The sequence below is a fragment of the Neophocaena asiaeorientalis genome, unplaced genomic scaffold, assembly GCF_003031525.2.
Source record: "Neophocaena asiaeorientalis asiaeorientalis breed wild unplaced genomic scaffold, Neophocaena_asiaeorientalis_V1.1 scaffold142, whole genome shotgun sequence".
NCBI classification, from domain to species: domain Eukaryota; kingdom Metazoa; phylum Chordata; class Mammalia; order Artiodactyla; family Phocoenidae; genus Neophocaena; species Neophocaena asiaeorientalis.
In genome coordinates, this window is record NW_020174563.1 from 1870626 (window position 1) to 1892008 (window position 21383).

At 40.3% G+C, this 21383-nt stretch overlaps 1 protein-coding gene across 9 annotated transcripts in view; it reads left to right on the forward strand.

Annotated features, from left to right (window-relative positions):
• The window catches only part of OSBPL1A (oxysterol binding protein like 1A), a 216257-nt gene that overhangs the window by 174415 nt on the left and 20459 nt on the right, over positions 1 to 21383 (forward strand). For all 9 annotated transcript variants that reach the window (XM_024757869.1, XM_024757867.1, XM_024757870.1 and 6 more), the window contains one exon: positions 6806 to 6881. In XM_024757869.1, coding sequence (XP_024613637.1) covers positions 6806 to 6881 — 76 coding nt within the window. The remainder of the gene's footprint in view (positions 1 to 6805; positions 6882 to 21383) is intronic.

The following is a 21383-nucleotide window of genomic DNA, read 5'->3' on the forward strand; positions in this document are numbered from 1 at the left end:
AAATGCACCAACATTTGAATTATAGGGGCCCCAGAAGAAGAGAAAAAGAAAGGGTCAGAGAAAATATTTGAAGAGATTATAGTTGAAAACTTCCCTAACATGGGAAAGGAAATAATCAAGTCCAGGAAGCACATAGAGTACCATACAGGATAAACCCAAAGAGAAACACGCCAAGACACATATATATTAATCTAACTATCAAAAATTAAATACAAAGGAAAAATATTGAAAGCAGCAAGGGAAAAGCAACAAATAACATAGAAGGGAATCCTCATAAGGTTAACAGCTGATCTTTCAGCAGAAACTCTGCAAGCCAGAAGGGACTGGCAGGGCATATTTAAAGTGATGAAGGAGAAAAACCTGCAACCAAGATTACTCTACCCAGCGAGGATCTCATTCAGATTTGATGGAGAAATTAAAACCTTTACAGACAAGCAAAAGCTGAGAGAGTTCAGCACCAAATGGAAATAAAGACAAAAATAAACAAATGGGCCCTAATGAAACTGAAAAGCTTTTGCACAGCAAAGGAAACCATAAACAAGATGAAAAGACAACCCTCAGAATGGGAGAAAATACTTGCAAACGAAGCAACTGACAAAGGATTAATCTCCAAAATATACAAGCAGATCATGCAGCTCAATATTAAAAAAATAAACAACCCAATCCAAAATTGGGCAGAAGATCTAAATAGACATTTCTCCAAAGAAGATATACTGATTGCCAGCAAACACATGAAAGGATGCTCAACATCACTAATCATTAGAGAAATGTAAATCAAAACTACAATGAGGTATCACCTCACACATGTCAGAATGGCCATCTTCAAAAAGTCTACAAACAATAAATGCTGGAGAGGGTGTGGAGAAAAGGGAACCCTCTTGCACTGTTGGTGGGAAGGTAAATTGATACAGCCACTATGGAGAACAGTATGGAAGTTCCTTTAAAAACTAAAAATAGAACTACCATATGACCCAGCAGTCCCACTACTGGGCATATACCCTGAGAAAACCAGAATTCAAAAAGAGTTATATACCACAGTGTCCATTGCAGCACTATTTACAGTAGCCAGGACAAGGAAGCAACCTAAGTGTCCATCGACAGATGAATGGAGAAAGAAGATGTGGTACATATATACAATGGAATATTACTCAGCCATAAAAAGAAATGAAATTGAGCTATTTGTAGTGAGGTGGATGGACCTAGAGTCTGTCTTGCAGAGTGAAGTAAGTCAGAAAGAGGAAAACAAATACCGTATGCTAACACATATGTATGGAACCTTAAAAAAAAAGTGGTTCTGATGAACCTAGGGGCAGGACAGGAACAAAGACACAGACGTAGAGAATGGACTTGAGGACACGGGGAGAGGGAAGGGGAACCTGGGATGAAGTGAGAGAGTGGCATGGACATATATACACTACCAAATGTAAAACAGATAGCTAGTGGGAAGCAGCTGCATAGTACAGGGAGATCAGCTTGGTGCTTTGTGACCACCTAGAGGGGTGGGCAGGTAGGGTGGGAGGGAGATGCAAGAAGGAAGTGATATGGGGATATATGTATGCATATAACTGATTCACTTTGTTATACAGCAGAAACTACCATTGTAAAGCAATTATACTCCAATAAAGATGTTAAAAAAAAAGCATCTCCCAGCGACTTCCCTGGCCGTCCAGTGGTTAAGACTTCGCCTTCCAGTGCAGGGGCTGCTGGTTCAATCCCTGGTTGGAGAGCTAAGATCCCACATGCCTCGCAGCCAAAAAAAGCAAAGCATAAAACAATCATTATTGTAACACGTTCAATAAAGACGTTAAAAATAGTCCACACCAAAAAAATCTTAGGAAAAAAAAAAGCATCTCCCAAAGACCTGGGGGCCAGTGATCTCCTGAACTTGCGCAGTGTGTTTGGAGCGAAGGGATCCCAGCACAGCATTTGTGAGTCACGCTTCACAAGTTAACGTGGTTCAGCTCGGGGTCTGTGTACACCCTGTGTCGGTGGTGCAGTGGCAGGGCAGCCGGGTGAGCCGCGTGCATCTTGGAGATGAAGCGAGTGGGACGGGAGCTTTCCCTTAAAGACCAGTCATTGTGTCGTTGTGTCCATAGTCAGAGCGGCATCTGTATGGTTGAAAATAGAGCCGGGGTGCATCACTCTCAGTCCCTGGTACAGGGTGTTTTCTCTCCGTGTGAAGGGAAAAAGGAAGCATAGAATTCAGGATAATGACCCTCACATCAACTCAAAGGGAAGAGAATAATTGATCTGTGCTCTCAGCCTGGAAATTCTGAGGCCTGCCTGCCACTGCTCTGTTTTCTGCCTGGAGTAGCATCTCCTCCTCCAAGATCATTAGGGAATTCTTAGCCGCCTCCCCGCCCCCCCCCCATGGAAGGAGTGAAAATTAAAAATATAGAAACATATCATTTTCAGTATAAATCATTTTTAAAAATTTTAATCTACCTAATTTAAAAAAATCTGTTCTCTCTACTTTAAATTGGGCTATGGACTGTTTTGCTTCTCATTGACTTTAGACTCTTGTAATTGAGTAATTTTTTGCTCTTCCCCCATAATCTGAGAGCATTCCTATCCTTTTGTTTTCAGAAGTAATCACAGAAATCCATTATGTCCAGTTGTAGCCACAGGTGATTTTTGAACACTTAAAATGTGGCTAGTGTGAGCAAGAAACTGAGTTTGTAGTCTTATTTAATTTTAATTAATGTAGGTTTATTATGTTAATTTTGTAATATAGTTTGTAGAAACGAAGCAGTATATAATATGTTGCCATTAAACATAACTTTATTGCTTTGGTAAGACTACATTTCACTTTGTTAAAAATTTAGTAGCTAACTTGTGATGTGCTCTAAATGTAAAATCAACACGATTTTGAAGATGTGGTGTGGGAAAAAGTATAAAATATCTCATTAATATTTTTATATTGATTACATGTTGAAGTGCTGATATTTTGGACATATTGGGTTAAATCTAATATATTGTTAAAATTAATTTATCTTGTTCCTTTTTACTTTTTTTTTTTTAAAGCCACTATAAAATTTAAAACTATCTGTGAAGCTCTACTTGTATTTCCATGACAGGTTTCTCAACTTTGGCACTACTGACATTAGAGGCTGGATAACTTTTTGTTGTGGAGACCTGTCTTGTTTCCTGTGGGATGTTTAGCAACATCCCTGGCCTAGCTGATGGAGACCAACTTCCCACCCGGTGCAGGAATGCCTTTCTGGGCCGTGACTGAAAGGCATCCTCCAGCATCTGTTTGAAACACTTCCTTGTTGAGACTCTTGTCTCCCCTATTTGGAATTAATTATAAGACAGGTTATATTTTATGGTAGCTGTTATGTTAGCTTTATGTTATATTTATATTAAGTTCATGTTAGCTTTACGTTAGGCGTCCTGTAACTTCCAGCAAGAGTCGTAGTCCTGATGTCTTCAGTAGCACAAGAGAAACCAAATTCTTTATGAAAGCGATAATGTATACCAAAAGGCCTTATAAATTCCAAAGCTCATTCAACAAATACTTAAACTCTTCCCCTGTGTTAGGCTTGTCCTGGGCAATGAGATACAGCAGTAGATGAAACGTGAGTCCTCCGGAAGCTTATGTACTATACTTGGGGGACGTAGTCAGCAGATACTCAGGGGTGCCCTGCAGTGCGTCACGTGATGATCAGTGCTGTGGAGAAGGACGAAGCAGGCAGAGGGGTGCAGGGACTGCGGTGGGGCTGTGGGTGTGTGGATGCCGTTATTCCTGCCCCCGGCCCCGTCCTCTAAATGCCCCGACACCTCCGTCACGCCCCCTGTTCCCAGACCTCCAGTTTCTTCTGTTTCTTCTAGACCACACGTTTCCTTCAGCCATTGCTTATAAGAGCTGTTCTCCAGGCACCTTTGCCTGCCCTCTCATGAGTCTTCCTTTTCAAAGTGGCACATGGGTCTGGATCCCAGCTCTGGTCTGACCTTTGCAGAGCTGCCCTTGGGAATGTTCTGGCTGTGTTCTTGTGGCAGCCTCCTCATGCTATCGATTTAGATGCAGTCAGCAGCCCTGTGGTCATTTACTTGGGACCCAGCTCCTGCATGGCCGTGTGGGCTGGTGTTCCTGTTGCTGCTTCTCATCAGCGTGTTACGCACCATGTGGTCTGAAGGAGGGTTTGCTTTTGGCTCTGCGTGTCCTACACGAGAAGACAGCACGGGCTTCGTGATGGCCCTTTCCCTTCACCTCTGCTTTCTGGTTGTGTTCCAGAATAGATAACTCAGATTGCAGATGATCTGGCCTCATTAATGAGTAATTCCATTTTCATAGAACACCACAAAGAGTTACGTGCACAAAAATCAGTACAGGATATTTCTGGGTGGGATTCTTGGCTGGCAACCCTGTGATGCTTTCTAAATTGAGAATAAAAATAAAGCTTGGATGTCTCTTCTGCTTTCTTGCTTCCAAAATATTTCTTGTTTTTCTGCTGTTCTTGCCTTTAATGAGAATAGTAATGTATGCATATGCATTTAATGTAAGCATTTGTTGGGGGGAATTACAGCCCCTTATTCAGTCTTCACAAAACTTATTTTGGACTCATAACTTCCTAGATATATGTTACATTTCTGACTGACCTTATAATAGACGAGATGAAAAATTTAGTTGATATGCATCTCTGAAACTATATTCTACATGCAAATGGTAGGTAATGGCAAGGATTCTGTCCCTCGATTCAGTTGTTCATGTCACTGAGATTGATAGTCTTGGATTGTAGAGAATGTGATTTAAATACCATCTGTGGCCACTTATCCAGCAGATTGGGTAGATGACAGATCTGCCAAATGAGCAGTGTGTGTTCCTAAAAAAAGGAAAAATCAGAAAGATTTTACCACAGAGGATCTTAAAATATTATTTATTTAAAAACTTAAAATTTTATTAACTTCTTCTATAATTCAAGTTAATCAGTTTATAGAACAGAGATGCTTTAGAAGATAAGAATTTTAATTTAATATTTTCTTTAATATTTCAGTTACATGGGTATATTTCAGACAGCATCTGGAAAACCAGCATCCCTGGCCAGAACCTAAGATGATGAAAAAGAAGGCATTATGATAACGGTGTTTCAGGAAGCGGTTCTGGGCACCTCCTGCCCCTGGTGGTGGCGAGGCCTCAGGCTGCCTGAGCTCAGTGTGCGGCTCATCTGAGCCACAGACCCTTTGCCACCGACAGCCGCCCTTCTCTTGGCTGTTTCCTTACCCCTGCAGAGGCTTTGGAAACGCTCCTTCTGTAGAGGTTAATTTGCAAAGGGTTTTCCAGTCCATCCAGAGTTGCTGAGTTTGGTCCAATGTCAGCATCTTTGGGAAAGTACTGATATAATACAATTAATTTCTTAAAAACCTGAAGCTAGGTTCTGTAATGGCATTTTTTGTTTCCATTTAACAGCTACTAGAGTAATTTATTGAGTATCAGAGTATGATAGGTCTCTCTTGGACCAAACAGCAGGTCAGATATGCCAGCACATGAAAGGACAGTGTACTTCTGAGGTGGTTTAAGCAGCTGGACACCAACACAGGAGGATTAGGAGGGTTCGGATCAGAACGATTCCGAAGACGTGGGGCCAGTTGATCCGCTGTGGAACTTTTCAGGGCCCAAAATAGCAGTGAATAGGGATACAAGCCCAGATTGACCCTATTTTATCCTGTCTGTGCACATTTTTTCCAGTTTTACTGAGAAATAATTGATGTACATCACTAAGCGTTAGGTGCACAGCACGATGGCTTGAGTTCATGTATATTGCATTCCACAGTATTGTGACATGATTACCACAGTAGGTTTCGTTAGCATCCATCAGCTTATATAGATAAAATGAAAAGAAAATGTTTTTTCTCCTGATGATGAGAGCTCTTAGGATTATACTTTCTTAACGACTGCAGTATATCTTACTTACGTCTTACAGTGTTGACTGTAGTCACGTTGTACATCACATCCCTAGTACTTATTTATCTTATAATTGGAAGCGTGTGCCTCGTGACCACCTTCGTCCAATTCCCTTTCTCTTCAACCCCACCTCTGGCAACCACAAATCTGATCTTTTTTCTTTGAGTTTGATGTTGCTTTTTTGTTGTTGTTAGATTCCACATGTGAGATCATGTAGTATTTGTCTTTCTCTGTCCGACTTATTTCAGTTAATATAATGCCTTCAAGGTCCATCAGTTTTGTTGCAAATGGTAGGTTTTCCTCCTTTTTATGGCTGAATAATATTCCGTGTGTGTGTGTGTGTGTGTCGGTCTGTCTGTCTGAGAGAGAGAGAGAGATACACATACCACATTTTCTTAAATGATTGATGTCATACCACCATGTCTTGGCTATTGTAAATAATGCTGCTGTGAACATGGGGGTGCAGACATCTTTTCAAGTTAGTATTTTCATTTCCTTTTAATATATTCCCAGAAGTGGAATCGCCGGACCATATGGGAGTTCAATTTAAATTTTTTGAGGACTATCCATACTGTTTTCTGTAGTGGCTGTACCAGCTTACAATCCCACCAGCAGTGTACAACCTTCCCTTTTCTCCACATTCACGCCAGCATTTGTAATCCTTTGTCTTGCTATTCTAACAAGTGTGAGGTGAGAGCTCATTGTGGTTTTAATTTGCATTTCCCTAATGACTGGTGATATTGAGCATCTTTTCATGTACCTGTTGGCCATATGTACATGTTGCACACTTTCATGGTGTCTCTATACATGTATGCCTGTGGGTCTCGGATTATTGACAGTAGCTTTTTTCCTAATGCCAGTGGTATTAAAATTGAGTCTTTATTTTTGTTTTCTTTTTTTCAGAACAAGCTTGCCCTCCCCTATGTTTTCCAGAAATGACTTCAGCATCTGGAGCATCCTGAGAAAATGTATTGGAATGGTAAATTATCAGTTCTGTAGTACTAAGCTGATAGATGTTTCATGCATGTCCTTTAGAAGGGAATCCTAATGTTGGCATAAAAGTGATGCACAACGTTTATGAAAACTTTTGAGAATCAGAAATTAGGAAAAGTCTTATATTAGGTTTTCCTCACAGAACTTGAGCCACTTTTTATGCCATTTAATATGACGTTAATGTGACTTTTCATTGTAAGAAAGTAGAAAAAGAAAATGCTCCACGTTTGTATTTCCCTGTAGAGTTACCCAGAAAGGCTCAAAAAGAACAGAGTCCCCACAGTATAGAATATAATTTCACTTACGCTTCTGTGCACAGAGCTGGGTTTTGTACCTTGTAAGTGTGGTGTATGTTAGATACTTGGAATGTGTCCCAGCTTAGTTATCTGTGCAGGTGGATCTGATTTTGTGGGGGAGGGCGACGGGATGGCAAAATTTACTATTATATAAATCCTTAGATTCCCTTTAAAATAGTAGTCCACGTCACCACCCTGACGATAGTCAGGCTAGGATTCTGAGTAAAGTTCTCTTAATTCTTCTAGCATGACCTTTGACCAGGTAGAATGATGAACATTTTAAAACATGTGAGTCCTGAACTGCTCAAGAGTCTGCCTGGAGGTTATGTTTCTTAATTTTGCAATTTAATGTGCAGCCTGAGTACTCCAGGAACTTTCCTTGTACTGGGAAGTATAGTCACTTTCTAAACATTTTCATTCTGATGCTTGAAGTCCTTTTGGCTGCTGGTGTGCCCACGTTGGCATTTTTAAAATGCCCCTCTTCTCTACATGGGGTAATGTCATCTGAGACTTCCTAAATGTAATTTCCAAGGAGCTAATTCCAGAAACATTTATTTTAAACAAATATTTTCTGCTCCTACTGCATGGAGAGAAGGATCCGTAGCTGGATAATGGGCTTTATCCCAGCCTTGCCGCCTCCTGTCTGTGAAACCCTAGGCCAGTTGCCTTGCTTCCCTGAGTAAAGTTAGGAGAGTAATTTGTACCTTACAGCTGTATTGAGACATAAGTAAGATAATTTATATAAAATGTCCAGGACAGACCCTGGTTTAGCTTAATGCTCAACATTATTATCAACAGTTAATCACACTTGAGAATCAGAATACCTGGGCTCTGATTCCATTTTGATTATATTAAGTTTCATCAGGACAAACCAAATGTATCTAGACAAATGTATATATTCTTAAATAAAATAACTATACATATTAGTCTCTTAACTGAAATTTTCAGGACAAAAAATTATATCCTACAGAATTAATATTTTTCAAGCCCTTAGTAAACATATTTATCATTGAGATCCAGTATGTAAATATGTACATATGCATGTGTGTTTAAAATGAAAACCAGTTCCACAAAAGAATACTCATCCTTACAATAAATGATATTTTCTATTATATTAGATTAATGCTGATTCCAACTCATTAAATTGATTTTGTAACCTGCTAGTGAATGAAACCCACAGTTACTGTAGAATTGGTACCACATTTGTCTAAGGCTGTTGGGTCAACAGAATGGGTATGAAAACTGCAGATGTGGTTTAGTCTTTTTGGCAATCGTGGAAAGTACAGCTTTGTGTATTTCTCTTGCTTGAGTACCTACCATCTCCTGTCTCACTGGGTGTCAGATTTAGTGGTATTGTCATGAGTTTGTTCAGGCTAGTGACTGATAATCGTCTAGTTTATGTCTAAAGCAAGCGTTCTGTCTAAATGGAAACTATCCATTCTTTTAAAAGACGGGAGATAATGTCACGTTGGCTTCTGCCTGTCATACTTCGAAAGATGCTCTATTTCTCTAGAAGGTTGGTTTTACCTTTATTTTTAGGTGTGGAACTGTTTGTGCAAATAAGCAGGCTGAATCATAAACAAAATAAAGCAAATAAAAGCAGACCTGTTTGGGTTGAAAGGGCACCATGGAATGTTTTGAAACTTATATCTATAGAACTTTCTGAATAAATCACAGAGAAAGAGCTGCAGGGGAAGTAATATTTTGGGAAAGTATTTCCTGCTGAGGTTTTATAAGAGACTAACATTCTAGATGAATAATTATTAATATTTATTAATGTGATTGAAAGGCAGTTAACTGGCATTTGGAAGTTATTGTTCTTGGGGCGCCATGTCTCCCCTCTCATGGGCAGCGGGATCAGTCCAAGGGGGTGAGTGGTGAGCACAATAGAGATTTAAAGTGCGGTGTATCTTGAGAGAGAAATGCAAATAACATCACCAGAATAAAAATTTTAAAATACTTTTTGGTATCGACCCCTCTTATATCTGCCTCCTGCTACCCCCAGCCGTGAGGAAGATAGGTAAAAAATTAGAAGATATTAGTCCATAGATTTTATTACAGTTAACTTCAAAGTGAAGGCATTTTTTAAACCCCCCCCCCATTGCATTTTCATGATTCTGTTACACTTAATAATCCAAATACTGGGCTTCCCTGGTGGCACAGTGGTTGAGAGTCCGCCTGCCGAAGCAGGGGACACGGGTTCGTGCCCTGGTCCGGGAAGATCCCGCCTGCGATGGAGCGGCTGGGCCTGCGCGCCATGGCCGCTGAGCCTGCGCGTCCGGAGCCTGGGCTCCGCAACAGGAGAGGCCACAACACTGAGAGGCCTGCGTACTGCAAATAAAAAAATAATAATAATCCAAATACTGGGCTTCCCTGGTGGCACAGTGGTTGAGAGTCCGCCTGCCGAAGCAGGGGACACGGGTTCGTGCCCTGGTCCGGGAAGATCCCGCCTGCGATGGAGCGGCTGGGCCTGCGCGCCATGGCCGCTGAGCCTGCGCGTCCGGAGCCTGGGCTCCGCAACAGGAGAGGCCACAACACTGAGAGGCCTGCGTACTGCAAAAAAAAAAATAATAATAATCCAAATACTTCACTCCAGGTCCTTTCTATGTTGGTAAATCTCAGTTACAGAAGCCATGGACATACCCTTCAGCTGGCTTTTCCCATAGTTTCACATTCCCAGTTTCTTAATTTTGTAATAATAAGTCTTAAAAGTAGCAGAGGAAATCTGATATTGAACCGTAGCTTTTCATGATGTCTCTGTCGACTTGAGGAGCCTGTGAGATCAGAGAGAGGAGTGTGGGCATGCTGCCGGAAACGTCCCAGTTCTACGCTCAGCTGGGGTCTGGTGCCAGCTTTTTCAGAAATCAGTGCCCCTCATTTATGATGGTACAGTTTTATGGCATAGTACCATTAATCCCTTAAGACATGGCTTTTAAGAACACATGATAGGTGCTTACCTGCTATGTATGGGCAAGGTATAACTTCATCTTTCTCAGGTAGGAAAGTCAGTGTCTTCAGGCGTTTGTCATCCTGGCTTCGGTGCCCTGCGGCACCTTCTGCAGCCGGGCTCACCTTGCTCCATCCTCCACTGCCACATACGTACACGTTTGAGTTCGCTTTTTTCTAAAACAAATATAGAGACTTAGATTTCCAAAACGAATGACACCCTCTTTTCTCCCAGTCTGTTTTGGACAGGATTATGTTACCAAATGTTGGGTTATACTACATGAAATGAATAATTTACATAAATGGAATAAATCCTAAATCTCTCTGTGATTGAAGCGTTTACCAAACAGATTCCCATCTCAGAATTAATACTTGATGTTGGTTAGTAGTTTGAATTCTTTGTTCCTTACTTCCTCACTCCCATTGTCCTTTTGTTAAAGGACTCTAGCCTCATAATCCCATTGTCTTCTGTTTCCCCTGTTTTCTTTCTCCTCTTCTCTCCCATCCCTTTAGGATTTGTCAGCAGGACTCACCCAGAGGCTAGGTCATGGGTGTCCATACTTAGTGACTTGGAAACCAGGGCCAGCACCAGGGTGAGGCAAGCGAGGCATCCAGGCACAAAATTTGAGTAGGCTCCTGGACCTGAGACCACGTCTGCTAAATGTCTTGGAGTCATAGAATATTAGCGTTAGATTATTATAAGAGGGTGAAGAAGGTCCGTCATATTATAAATACCAAGTTATTAAAGTGAAAATGTTGTATCATTCAGAAAGGTATATTCAGTGCAACCGAATTCCATAGAGACTTGAATATAAGAGTTGAAAACCTTATAGTTCTAGTTTGCTCCTTTAACTCCTATTTCCATTCCATATTTACTACAGAATATTACCCTAACCTAATTTTTTTCATCTTTGAAGGTGTTTTGATTACCTTATCGTACTTCACTATCACAAAAATACATATTTAAACTAAAATTTAAAAATTTATATTTTATGGCCATAAGACTTTAGTACTAAAAGTTTTAAGTTATTCTTCCATGAGTGATCAAAATAACAAGCGTTACAAAATTTATGAAAGTATAACATAAAAGCTAAAATGTTATTCATAAAAAGGATTTTTTTCACTTTGGCTGAGATATCTGAGAATGAATATCACACATTGCTAGAATGAGACAGGATTTTCAGTAACAGTTCTTTTTTTTTTAATAGATTCAAGGATTAGGAAGCCTTGCTCATATTAATAGACAGATGGGAGTAGGAGTTCTGTGTTTTTTTTAGTATCTAGCAATGTCATTCAGTTCTTTGACCTTTTCCTGACTATATGTCAAAAATCAGATGGTAATATATTATCCATCAAAAATAATTTTTTATGATCCATAAATTGACAACTCAATAGGACTTCCTTCAGTGTTATTGGAAACAACATTGGAAAACTAGGTTGCAGGAGGTCTTGTTACCTTCTCTTGGAGTCACGGGCATCTGGGTCTCTGGGAAATGGAGTGGAGAAGCTTTACCAGGGCTCTCAACTTCGGTTTCTGTAACTGTGTCCTCTCACTCAGATATACCTTGCAATATTGAGAAGGGGTTGGGAAAACTGAAATATTTTCCCTGAAACACACCTTGCCGGTATAATCTTTTTTCATGAAATGCTTTTTATCTTACCATGCACTTTAAATGTTCTCCCTCAAAACCTCAGATTCATCGCATTCCCTTGATGCAGAATGTCTGCCACGTGACCTCAGAACCAGACGCATCCCGGGTCAGCTCATCACGTTATTTTGGCGTTCAGATAAACACGTTGGTATATGTCACTGTGACAACTGTCCCATTCTTGAATTCTAAATATAAGCCAGATACAGCTCCAGATAAGATTTGAAGCTTTGCCCAAACTGGTACATTATAAATACTGACTTAAGAGACAGGAGGCAGAAGAAGCAAAGTAGTTAAACAAAATTTGTCATCTCTACCGCCTCACTCTATAATGATCTGAAATCAGAATATCCCAACAGGGGAGAAGTGACTGGAAGAGCTTCTGATGTCAGGTCTTTGTCTTAACGAAAACAGGAAAGTCGGGGAGCCATCCTGCAGAGCAACAGAGCCTTGATTTTAAGAGGCTTCCTTGTACCGGTACTGTATTTCTAAACCTCCCTTCACTCGGTGCCCTGAAGGTTTTTACACATCAGAGCAAGAGTGCTATACTAGAATTCAGGATGGTGTAAGGGGTGTCTCCCCCACACCCCAGGTAAAAGAAGGGCGATTTTAAAAGAAGACGTGGGAAAAGAGCAACAGTGTGACGTCCGACGCAGGTGTGTTCTTGGCCTATCAGTTCTTAGGCAGGAGTGCGTGTGGAGGGTGAGCACCTGCAGATCAGTTCCCCCTAAAGCATCCATTGCTGCCCACAGTCACCCTGCGTGACTACAGTGTGGAGACCACGGACCTGGTCCAAGCTTCCAGCCAGCGCCTTAGTTGTCCTACCACATTCCCACCTAGCGGTTGTCCATCAAGAGGACTCACACGGCCTCCCAACTCTGAAAAAATTCAGCTATGAGACAGGAAGAAGAGGAAAGGAGTATCTGTTTATCTTTTCCCTCAAAGCTTTTCTTGTCTTTTTCTCCCTGTTTTGACCACTGGTTGCACCTAGTTGCCCACAGTGTGGTTCATTCAATTCACGTGCAGACACCCCTTTCCTGTGCATAGTTCCTTTGTTTCTGGCTGTTGTGTTCTCTGGGGCTGGTCTGTGAGAGCCAAGGAACAGTGGTGTAACCAACAGCAGAAGGCGTCGGAGCAGCAGGCTTGTTCAGACTGCTCGACCAGAGTGGTCCCCGAGGGCTGACTTGCAAGGTCTTGGTGTGACTGCTTTGGGCATGATCAGTGTGTTCAGATGGCAAGAACCTCTCCTGTGATGGTCAACTACTAGATGATAAACATCTTGTGGAGAGGGAAGGGACTGAGTAGCCCAAGATGGGAAAGAGACCTATGGCCCTCCAAGGCCCTTACATGTAAGAAGGGTAAAGTTTTACGTCTTTGGGGCTGTCGTGGAGGGAGGATCCAGTGCCAAGCTGGTGTCACAGAAGGCACATCCAAGGCACAGAGCCAAGGCTGCTGCCAGCGCCTGCCCATCAGTGAAGAGCCTAGAAGCCCACTTAGTGCTTGGGTCGCACACCTGTGTGAGGACCCTGCCCACCGGCAGACTTAGCCTAAGACCTAAGCTGAGCTGCTCTCTGTAACCCAGGTCTTAAGTATTTGCACAGTTGGGCATTACGGTGCTCGGCGTTACACACATAAGTTATTTTCCACTTCAGTTGGGATCAGACTTGGCCTTGTTTGTTTATATAGTGCTTAAGTGACAAAGCAGCCTTCTCTTTGTTTTCTTGTCAGTTTGTCGGCTGATGGGCAACTGCAATTAAGAGTTTCTTCAGTTTCATCATTAGTTGCTATTAATTTGTATGGATACATTTAAACTTTGCTTTTAGCTGGGTCACAAGGTAGGATTGCCTGGCATAAATATTTAATTTTTCCAGCTGACTGAAGCTCTCAGTGATAAAAGTATTCCAGCTCATGTTTCTTCCTGAAACTTGACCTTCATTATATGCACTGTTGCTTTTCCTATTATTGGAATATAAGCAGCACTAATTCGTTGTATCCAGTATCTAACAAATCCAATACCAGACTTCATTGCATTGTAAGTAAAAACAGGGTCTCTGTGAATTTCCAAGAGGGAATGAAATATAGTTTGTATCACTGAGTTTTTTCGTTACATATCCGGGGAACTGAAGATTTTAACAATTAAAATATCAATAATTGTACAGACTAATAGAGGCAAAAAATTGCAAGTCCACTGCTGTATTTTAAATAGCATGTTAGACTCTTCTGTGCAGTCAAGGTGGTTTTTATGGCCATCTGTGTTCCCTCAGGCCTTATTCTGTCCCTTCCACTCTGTGTCTATTACCTGGGCCACAAATGTGCCTTTTCATTTCCTTGAATGTTTACATTCTGAGTTACTAAAAGAAGCAGGAAGGTGTTTACATTATTCTAGATTATAAAATTGGATTTAAAGACCCCTTCAGAATTTTGGGAGCTTTTCAAATGATTAAAAAATAGTCCGCCCATTGAATGGCTGATAAAACCATGTCCTCTGTACCTTGGTTTCCAGAGTTGACAAACCACTATTTCATTGACTTGCTGACTCACATGAAGTCTAGCCAACTGGTGGTGAGCAGCCAGTGGCAAGTAGACAACGTGACTGTCCCATTCTTGCTCGCATATTTTCTCAGGCAGATTATGTGAGGGTATGGCGACGTATACAGTGTCGCTATAGAGATGAAAGATGAAGTCCCTAGGCCTGGATTCCCATCTGAGCCGCCGTAATGACAGAAGCGCCAAACGCCTTGTCACCCCCCCAGCGTGTCTCTTATTCCCTCAGTGAGTGTTTAATAGTCAGTCTAGTATTTTTTAGGGAAAAAAGCTCAGAATCAAACTTAGGTAAAGTTCTTCATTCCTTTAACGAATAAATCCTTTAAATCCCTTTAAAATAAATCTCACCCTGCTGTTGTGCGTGACAAAGCGAAATGTAGAAAACGAGAGCAGAGCCAGAAATGGCATCATTTACGTCACATACTGTCATGGGCCAGGGCTCACGTCACCACCCTGGTGGACCCCTGCCACCTTCGCGATTGGACGGGACAGTCAGCCAGCAGCGAGGGCCTCAGCAGCGGGGAGTACGCGATGGCTTCTGACTGGGGCTCCGGGGGGAACAGGGGCCCTTCCCTCACTTCTTCACCTTTTAAGGTTGGAACTCAAGCCACGCTGCCATCTGAGTGGCTTCTCTGCAGCTCGCTGCCCAGGCGACAGGATGAGGTATCCCAGCCTTCAAAGCCGCCTTGCCTCTACACGGCCTTGGAGGACTTGGCAATCTTGAATGTACTATTAATAGTAATGATCATAGGTAACATTTATTGCTCACTTGACGTATGCCTGACACTGTTCTGAGTGTTTTGTGTGAACTGATTAATCCTGACAGGCCCTGTGAGGTACATAATTAAGCCCCCATGAGGCGGAGAGGTGAGGGACTCATAGCGATGAAAGCATCAAGTGGCAAGGGGCGTGTGCTCTCAGAACCCATTCTTTTATTTTTCAATTGTGGTAAAACACAGAGCACAGTATTTACCATTTTAACCATTTTTAAGCGTGCAGTTCAGTGGCGTCTGTACATTCCCATTATGCTGCCGTTAACCACCCACGTAACTCTTTTCATCTCGTGGAACTGACGTACTGCACCCCTTAAGCAACAACTCCCCACCTCCCTACCCCCCAGGCCTGGCAGCCACCGTTGTGCCTTCTGTTCCGAAGGCATTCCTTTAACCACAGTGCTCTAATGTCTCTGGAACCCAGGACTGGACTAACCTGGGTATATTTTGTTGTTCTCTTTTTCCGTCGTGCTTTTCTCTCGTCTGTTTTATGATGAGCATAACGTCAGCGTGTATGTCGTAAGGCAGTCCACTTTCTGCGGTGCAAGGTTGTCAGCTTCCCCATCCCTTCCTTTTGCCAGGCTGAAAGTGTTAGATTACCTGGACTACCAACTCCTAGAGTCAACCACTGTTAACTTTTTGGTGCTGCTACTACCTTCTAATATTTGTCTATAAAACATGTAGTTTACAAAATTAAAATATTTTTGAACATGTTGCTTTGTAACCTACTTTTTGACTCATTTTGCTTTGTGAACTACGTGCATCATTAAACAGGGTTCTGACTTCAGGGAGTTTGTATTCCAGTGAAAGAGTCAGGAGAGTCTAGTGCACTGCGATAAATGCCCAAATAGGAGTAAACTCGGGGCCGTGGAAACATACAGGAGCACATAAGGCAGGGGTGCCTGCAGTGTGCTCTGCTCTCTCTGAGGTGATGAGGATGCAGGCGGAGTACAAGATATTATCCCTCACCTCAGGAATTGTATTACTGTGTAGTTAGCAAGATAAGCTGGTTAGTACCCCTGACATAGCAGCAGGCTGTAGAATCTGTGATCAGATGCTACATTGTGCGATACAGATTCTGGTGCTCCAGGAGCTGGAAGAGGCGAGAAATCAATGAGTCCTGGAATAGTCGAGGAGGAAAGACTTGAACTCTCCTGAAATCCTAGCAGGGAGGAGATATAAGAGTTAAGTGAAGAGAGTAGGGCATTCCAGGTCAGAATTGGCTGTAATGAGACTTTTAATCCAGTGTCTAAAACAGTGCCTGGCACCTAGTAGGTGCTAAATTAAAAAATTTTTTAAAGCTATTTTGAAACAGTTTTATTTCTGTATGCATATTCTGTACAGCCAAGTTGCTTTAGAGAGACAATCTTGGTGGATTTTTTTTTTGAGATATAATTGACAAATATTTAAAGTCTACATCAAGATGATTGGATATATGTATACATTGTGAAAGGATTCCCCCCATCAAGTTAATTAACACATCTAGCACCTAACATATGTATCCTTTCTTGGTGAGAACATTTAAGTTCTACTCGCTTAGCAAATTTCATTTATACAAAACAGTGTTATCGATTGTAGTCATGTCACCATGTTATACAGTAGATCCTCAGACCTTATTCATCTTATAACTGAAAGTGTATACCCTGATACCAACTTCTCCCTATTTTCCCCACCCTGAAGCCCCTGGCAATGACTTTCTACTGTGTTTTTATTGGTTCAGCTTTTTTTTTTCTTAAGGTTCGCATATGTGTGATACCATACCATGCAGTATTTGTCTGTCTGGTTTATTTCACTTAGCATAAGGCCCTCCAGGTTCAACCATGTTGTCACAAATGGCCTTCTTTTGTAAGGCCAAGTAATATCATGTGTGTGTGTGTGTGTGTGTGTATGTATGTATGTATTTGTGTGCATGTGTATATATATAAACACATAGACATATGCATGCACACACACCCACATTTTCTTAATCCATTCATCCATTGATGGACACTTAGATTGTTTCCATTGTATATTCTCGGCTCCTTTAGCAAAAATTAATTGACCATAAATGCATGGATTTATTTCTGGGCTCTCTATTCCATTCATCTGCCTGTCTATTTCTATGCCAATTCTGTACTGTTCTGATTACTATATCTTTGTAATACAGTTTGAAATCTGGGAGCATGATACCTCCTGCTTTGTTCTTCTTTCTCAAGATTGCATTGGCTATTCACGGTCTTTTGTGGTTCCATACAAATTTCAGGATTGTTTTTCCTATATCTGAAAAATGCCATTGGAATTTTAATAAGGATTGCATTGAATCTTTAGATCACTTTGGGTAGTTTGGACATTTTAACAACTTTTGTAATCCATGAGTGCAGAATATCTGTCCGTGTTTTCTGCAGTTTCTTTCATTAATGTCTTACAGTTTTCAGTATATAGCTCTTTCACCTCCTTGGTTAATTTTATTCCTAACTGTTTTATTCTTTTTGATGATATTGGAAATGGGATTGTTTTCTTAATTTTTCTTTCTGATAGTTTGTTGTTGGTGAATTGAAACACAACTGATGTTTGTATGTTGAGTTTGTACCAGGCACCTTTACTGAATTCACATATTAGTTCTAATTGTGTTTTGGTGGAGTCTTTAGGGTTTTCTACATATAATATCATGGCATCTGCAAATAGAGATAATTTTACTTCTTCCTTCTTGATTTGGACGCCTTTTATTTCTTTTTCTTGCCTGATTACGCTGGCTAGAACTTCAGTACTATGATGAATAAAAGTGGTGAGAGTGGGCATCCTTGTCTTATTTCTGATCTTATAGGAGGAGTGTTCAGCTTTTCACCATTGAGTATGATGTTAGCTGTGGGCTTGTCATATATGGCCTTTATTATGTTGAGGTATGCTTCCTCTATACCCACTTTGTTGAGAGATATTATCATGAAAAGATGTTGAATTTTGTCAAATGCTTTTTCTGCATCTATTGAGATTATCCATCGTTTTATTAATGTCGTATATCACATTTATTGATTGGCTTATATTGAACCATCCTGCTTACCTGGAATAAAACCCACTTGATCATGGTGTATGACCCTTTAAATGTATTGCTGAGTTCAGTTTGCTAATATTTTCTTGACTTTTGCATCTGTGTTCATCAGGGATATTGGCCTATAATTTTGTTTTCTTTGTCTGGTTTTGTCTTTGGTTTTGGTGTCAGGATAATGCTGACATTGTAAAATGAGTTTGGAAGTGTTCCCTCCTCTTCTGTTTCTTTGAATAGTTTGAGAAGGATCCGTATTCATGCTTATTTAAATGTCTGGCAGAATTCACCTTGTAAAGACATCTGGTCTTGGATTTTTGTTTGTTGGCAGGTGTTTGATTACTGCTTCAGTCTCCCTACTAGGAATTGATCAGTTCAGATTTTCTATTTCTTCATGATTCAACTTTGGTTGGTTGTATGTTTCTAGGAATTTATCCATTTCTTCTAGATTGTCCAGTTTGTTAGCATAAATTGTTCACAGCATTCTCATGATCCTTTATGCATCAGTTGTAGTATCTTCTCTGTCATTTATAATTTTACTTATTTGAGTCCTCTCTTTTTCTTGGTGAGTATAGTTAAAGATTTGTCTATTTTACCTTTTTTTTTTTTTTGCGGTACGTGGGCCTCTCACTGTTGTGGCCTCTCCCATTGTGGAGCACAAGCTCTGGACACGCAGGCTCAGCAGCCATGGCTTGCGGGCCTAGCCGCTCAGCAGCATGTGGGATCTTCCCGGACCAGGGCATGAACCCATGTCCTGTGCATTGGCAGGCGGACTCTCAACCACCACGCCACCAGGGAAGCCCTCTTTTTTTATTAAAAAACAGCTCTTAGTTGCATTTATCTTTTTAGTCTCTGTTTCATCTCTTTCCACTCTGATCTTTGTTACCCTTCCTTTACTAATTTTGGACTTCTTCTAGTTCCTTGAGGTGTAAAGTTAGGCTGTTTGAGATCTTGTTTCTTAGTGTGTTTATTGCCATGAACTTCTTTCTTAGAGCTGTTTTTGCTGCATCCTGTAAGTTTTGTATGTTGTATTTCCATTTTCATTTGTCTCAGATATTTTTGATTTCTTCTTTGACCTATTGGTTGTTTAGTAGCATGTTTACTTTTTGCGTATTTGTGAATTTCCCAGTTTTCTTTTTGTAATTTATTTCTAATTTTATACCATTGTGGTTAGAAAAGATGCTTGATATGATTTCACTATTTTTTAATTTATTGTCTTGTGGCCTAATATATAGTCTACCCTGGCGAGCGTTCCAAATACACTTGAGAAGAATTTTGTATTCCTTTATTGCATGGAATGTTCTGTATATGTCTCTTAGGTCTGTTGGTCTAACATGTTGTTTAAACCCATTGTTTCCTTACTAAGATTTTCTGTCTGGATGATCTATCCCTTGTTGAACGTAGAGAATTGAACTCCCCTGCTTTTCTTGTATTGCTGTATATTTCTCTTTTAAGATCTGTTAATATTTGCTTTTAGGTGTCCCTATTTTGGGTGCAAAAATATTTATAATTGTTATATCATCTTGATGAATTGACCCCTTTACATTATGTAATGACCTTCTTTGTGTCTTGTTACATTCTTTGGCTTAAAATCTGTTTTGTCTGATATAAGTATAACTACCCCTGCTTTCTTTTTGTTTCCATTTGCGTGGAATATCTTTTTCTATCCTCTCACTTTCTATCTGTGTGTGTCCTTAGAGCTGCAGTGAATTTCTTGTAGTCAGCATAGTTGGGTCTTGGTGTTTTCTGTCTTTTGTTTAACCCATTCAGCCACTCTGTGTCTTTTGGTTGGATAATTTAGTCCATTTGCATTCAAAATAATTACTGATAGATGTGGTTTCACTATTGCTCTTTTGTTCCTTGTTTTCTGTTTTGTAATTCCTTTGTTCCTTTCCTCTTCCTCTCTTCCTTTGTGAATTTGATGATTTTCTGTAGTTGGTATGCCTAAATTCCTTTTTCTTTATCTTTTGTGTATCTACTATAGGTTTTTTGCTTTGTAGTTACCATGAGGTTTATGTAAAACATCTTATAGTTAAAACAGTCTGTTTTAAGCTGATTACAAATTAACTTCAAACACATACAAATGCTCTACATTTGTACACTCCCTGCCATTTTATGTTTTCGGTGTCACAATTTACATCTTTTTACATTGTGTATCCATTAACAAATTATCATAGTTATAGTTACTTTTAATACTTATGTCTTTTAATCTTCATTCTAGAGTTATACATGAACTACCCAACACCATTACAACGTTTGACTATTCTTGAATTAAATAGTTGTGTAAAGAAAATGACCATGATTGAATGAACAGATTGGAAGTAGTGCCCCTCCCTTTGATGTTAAAAGAAAATCTGACTTCCCAGAAACATTGGTAGGAGTACAAATTGATAACGGGTTGAAGGCATTCAGCTTGGTAGTAACTGTAAAAATTTTCAGTGAGTACACACCTTTGACCCAGAAATCCCACTTACAGAAATTTACTTTAAAACCATATTTGTTCATGTTCTAAAAGATAAGATTAAATAGTTTATGGTATATCTATAGATAGACTTAAAAAAAAAATTAACAAATACATATAGCATTTACTAATGTGCCCAGAACTGGTCTAAGTGTTTTGCAAATATTAGTCTTATAACAATGCTTTGTAGTAGATTATGTTATATACACTTATATTAGTGTCATGTTATTGATAAGGAAACTGGCAGAGTTTAACTTGGCCAGAGTCACACATCCAGTAAATGAGAAAGTCTGCAGTGGAACTCGGTCTGATTCTGACATCTTACCACTGTGCAGTGCAGCGATTACAAAGAACTTGATGGACTCGGTGTTGTAACGTACGTGTATGTAAGACCTCCGAACACAGGAACAGCATAAAAAGGCAAGTGATGAGCCAATACATAGAGCAGATCCCATGCATTAAAAAATTCCGATAAGATATATGTGTGTACACACACGTGTGTGTAAACACCCAGCATTGTATCCCAAACTGTTGGAAGTGCTTTGCCTCTGAGGGGAGGAGCATTTTCATGTCTTTACTTCCATGACTGAGAATTACATATTCTTCTATTAGTTTTTGTGGGGTTTTTTTAAGAAAAAACTCAAGAAGATATTATTAAGTAGAAGAGAGTCTAAGATATCTCAATTAAGAAAAGCCTTGGCAGTCCCAGCTTTCTGGACTTGGCCCCAGCAGTGAATTTTTGCACTTACTGAGATCTCAGGGTGTATATAGTAGAGCCTTCTTTTCTTCATCTCCTTATA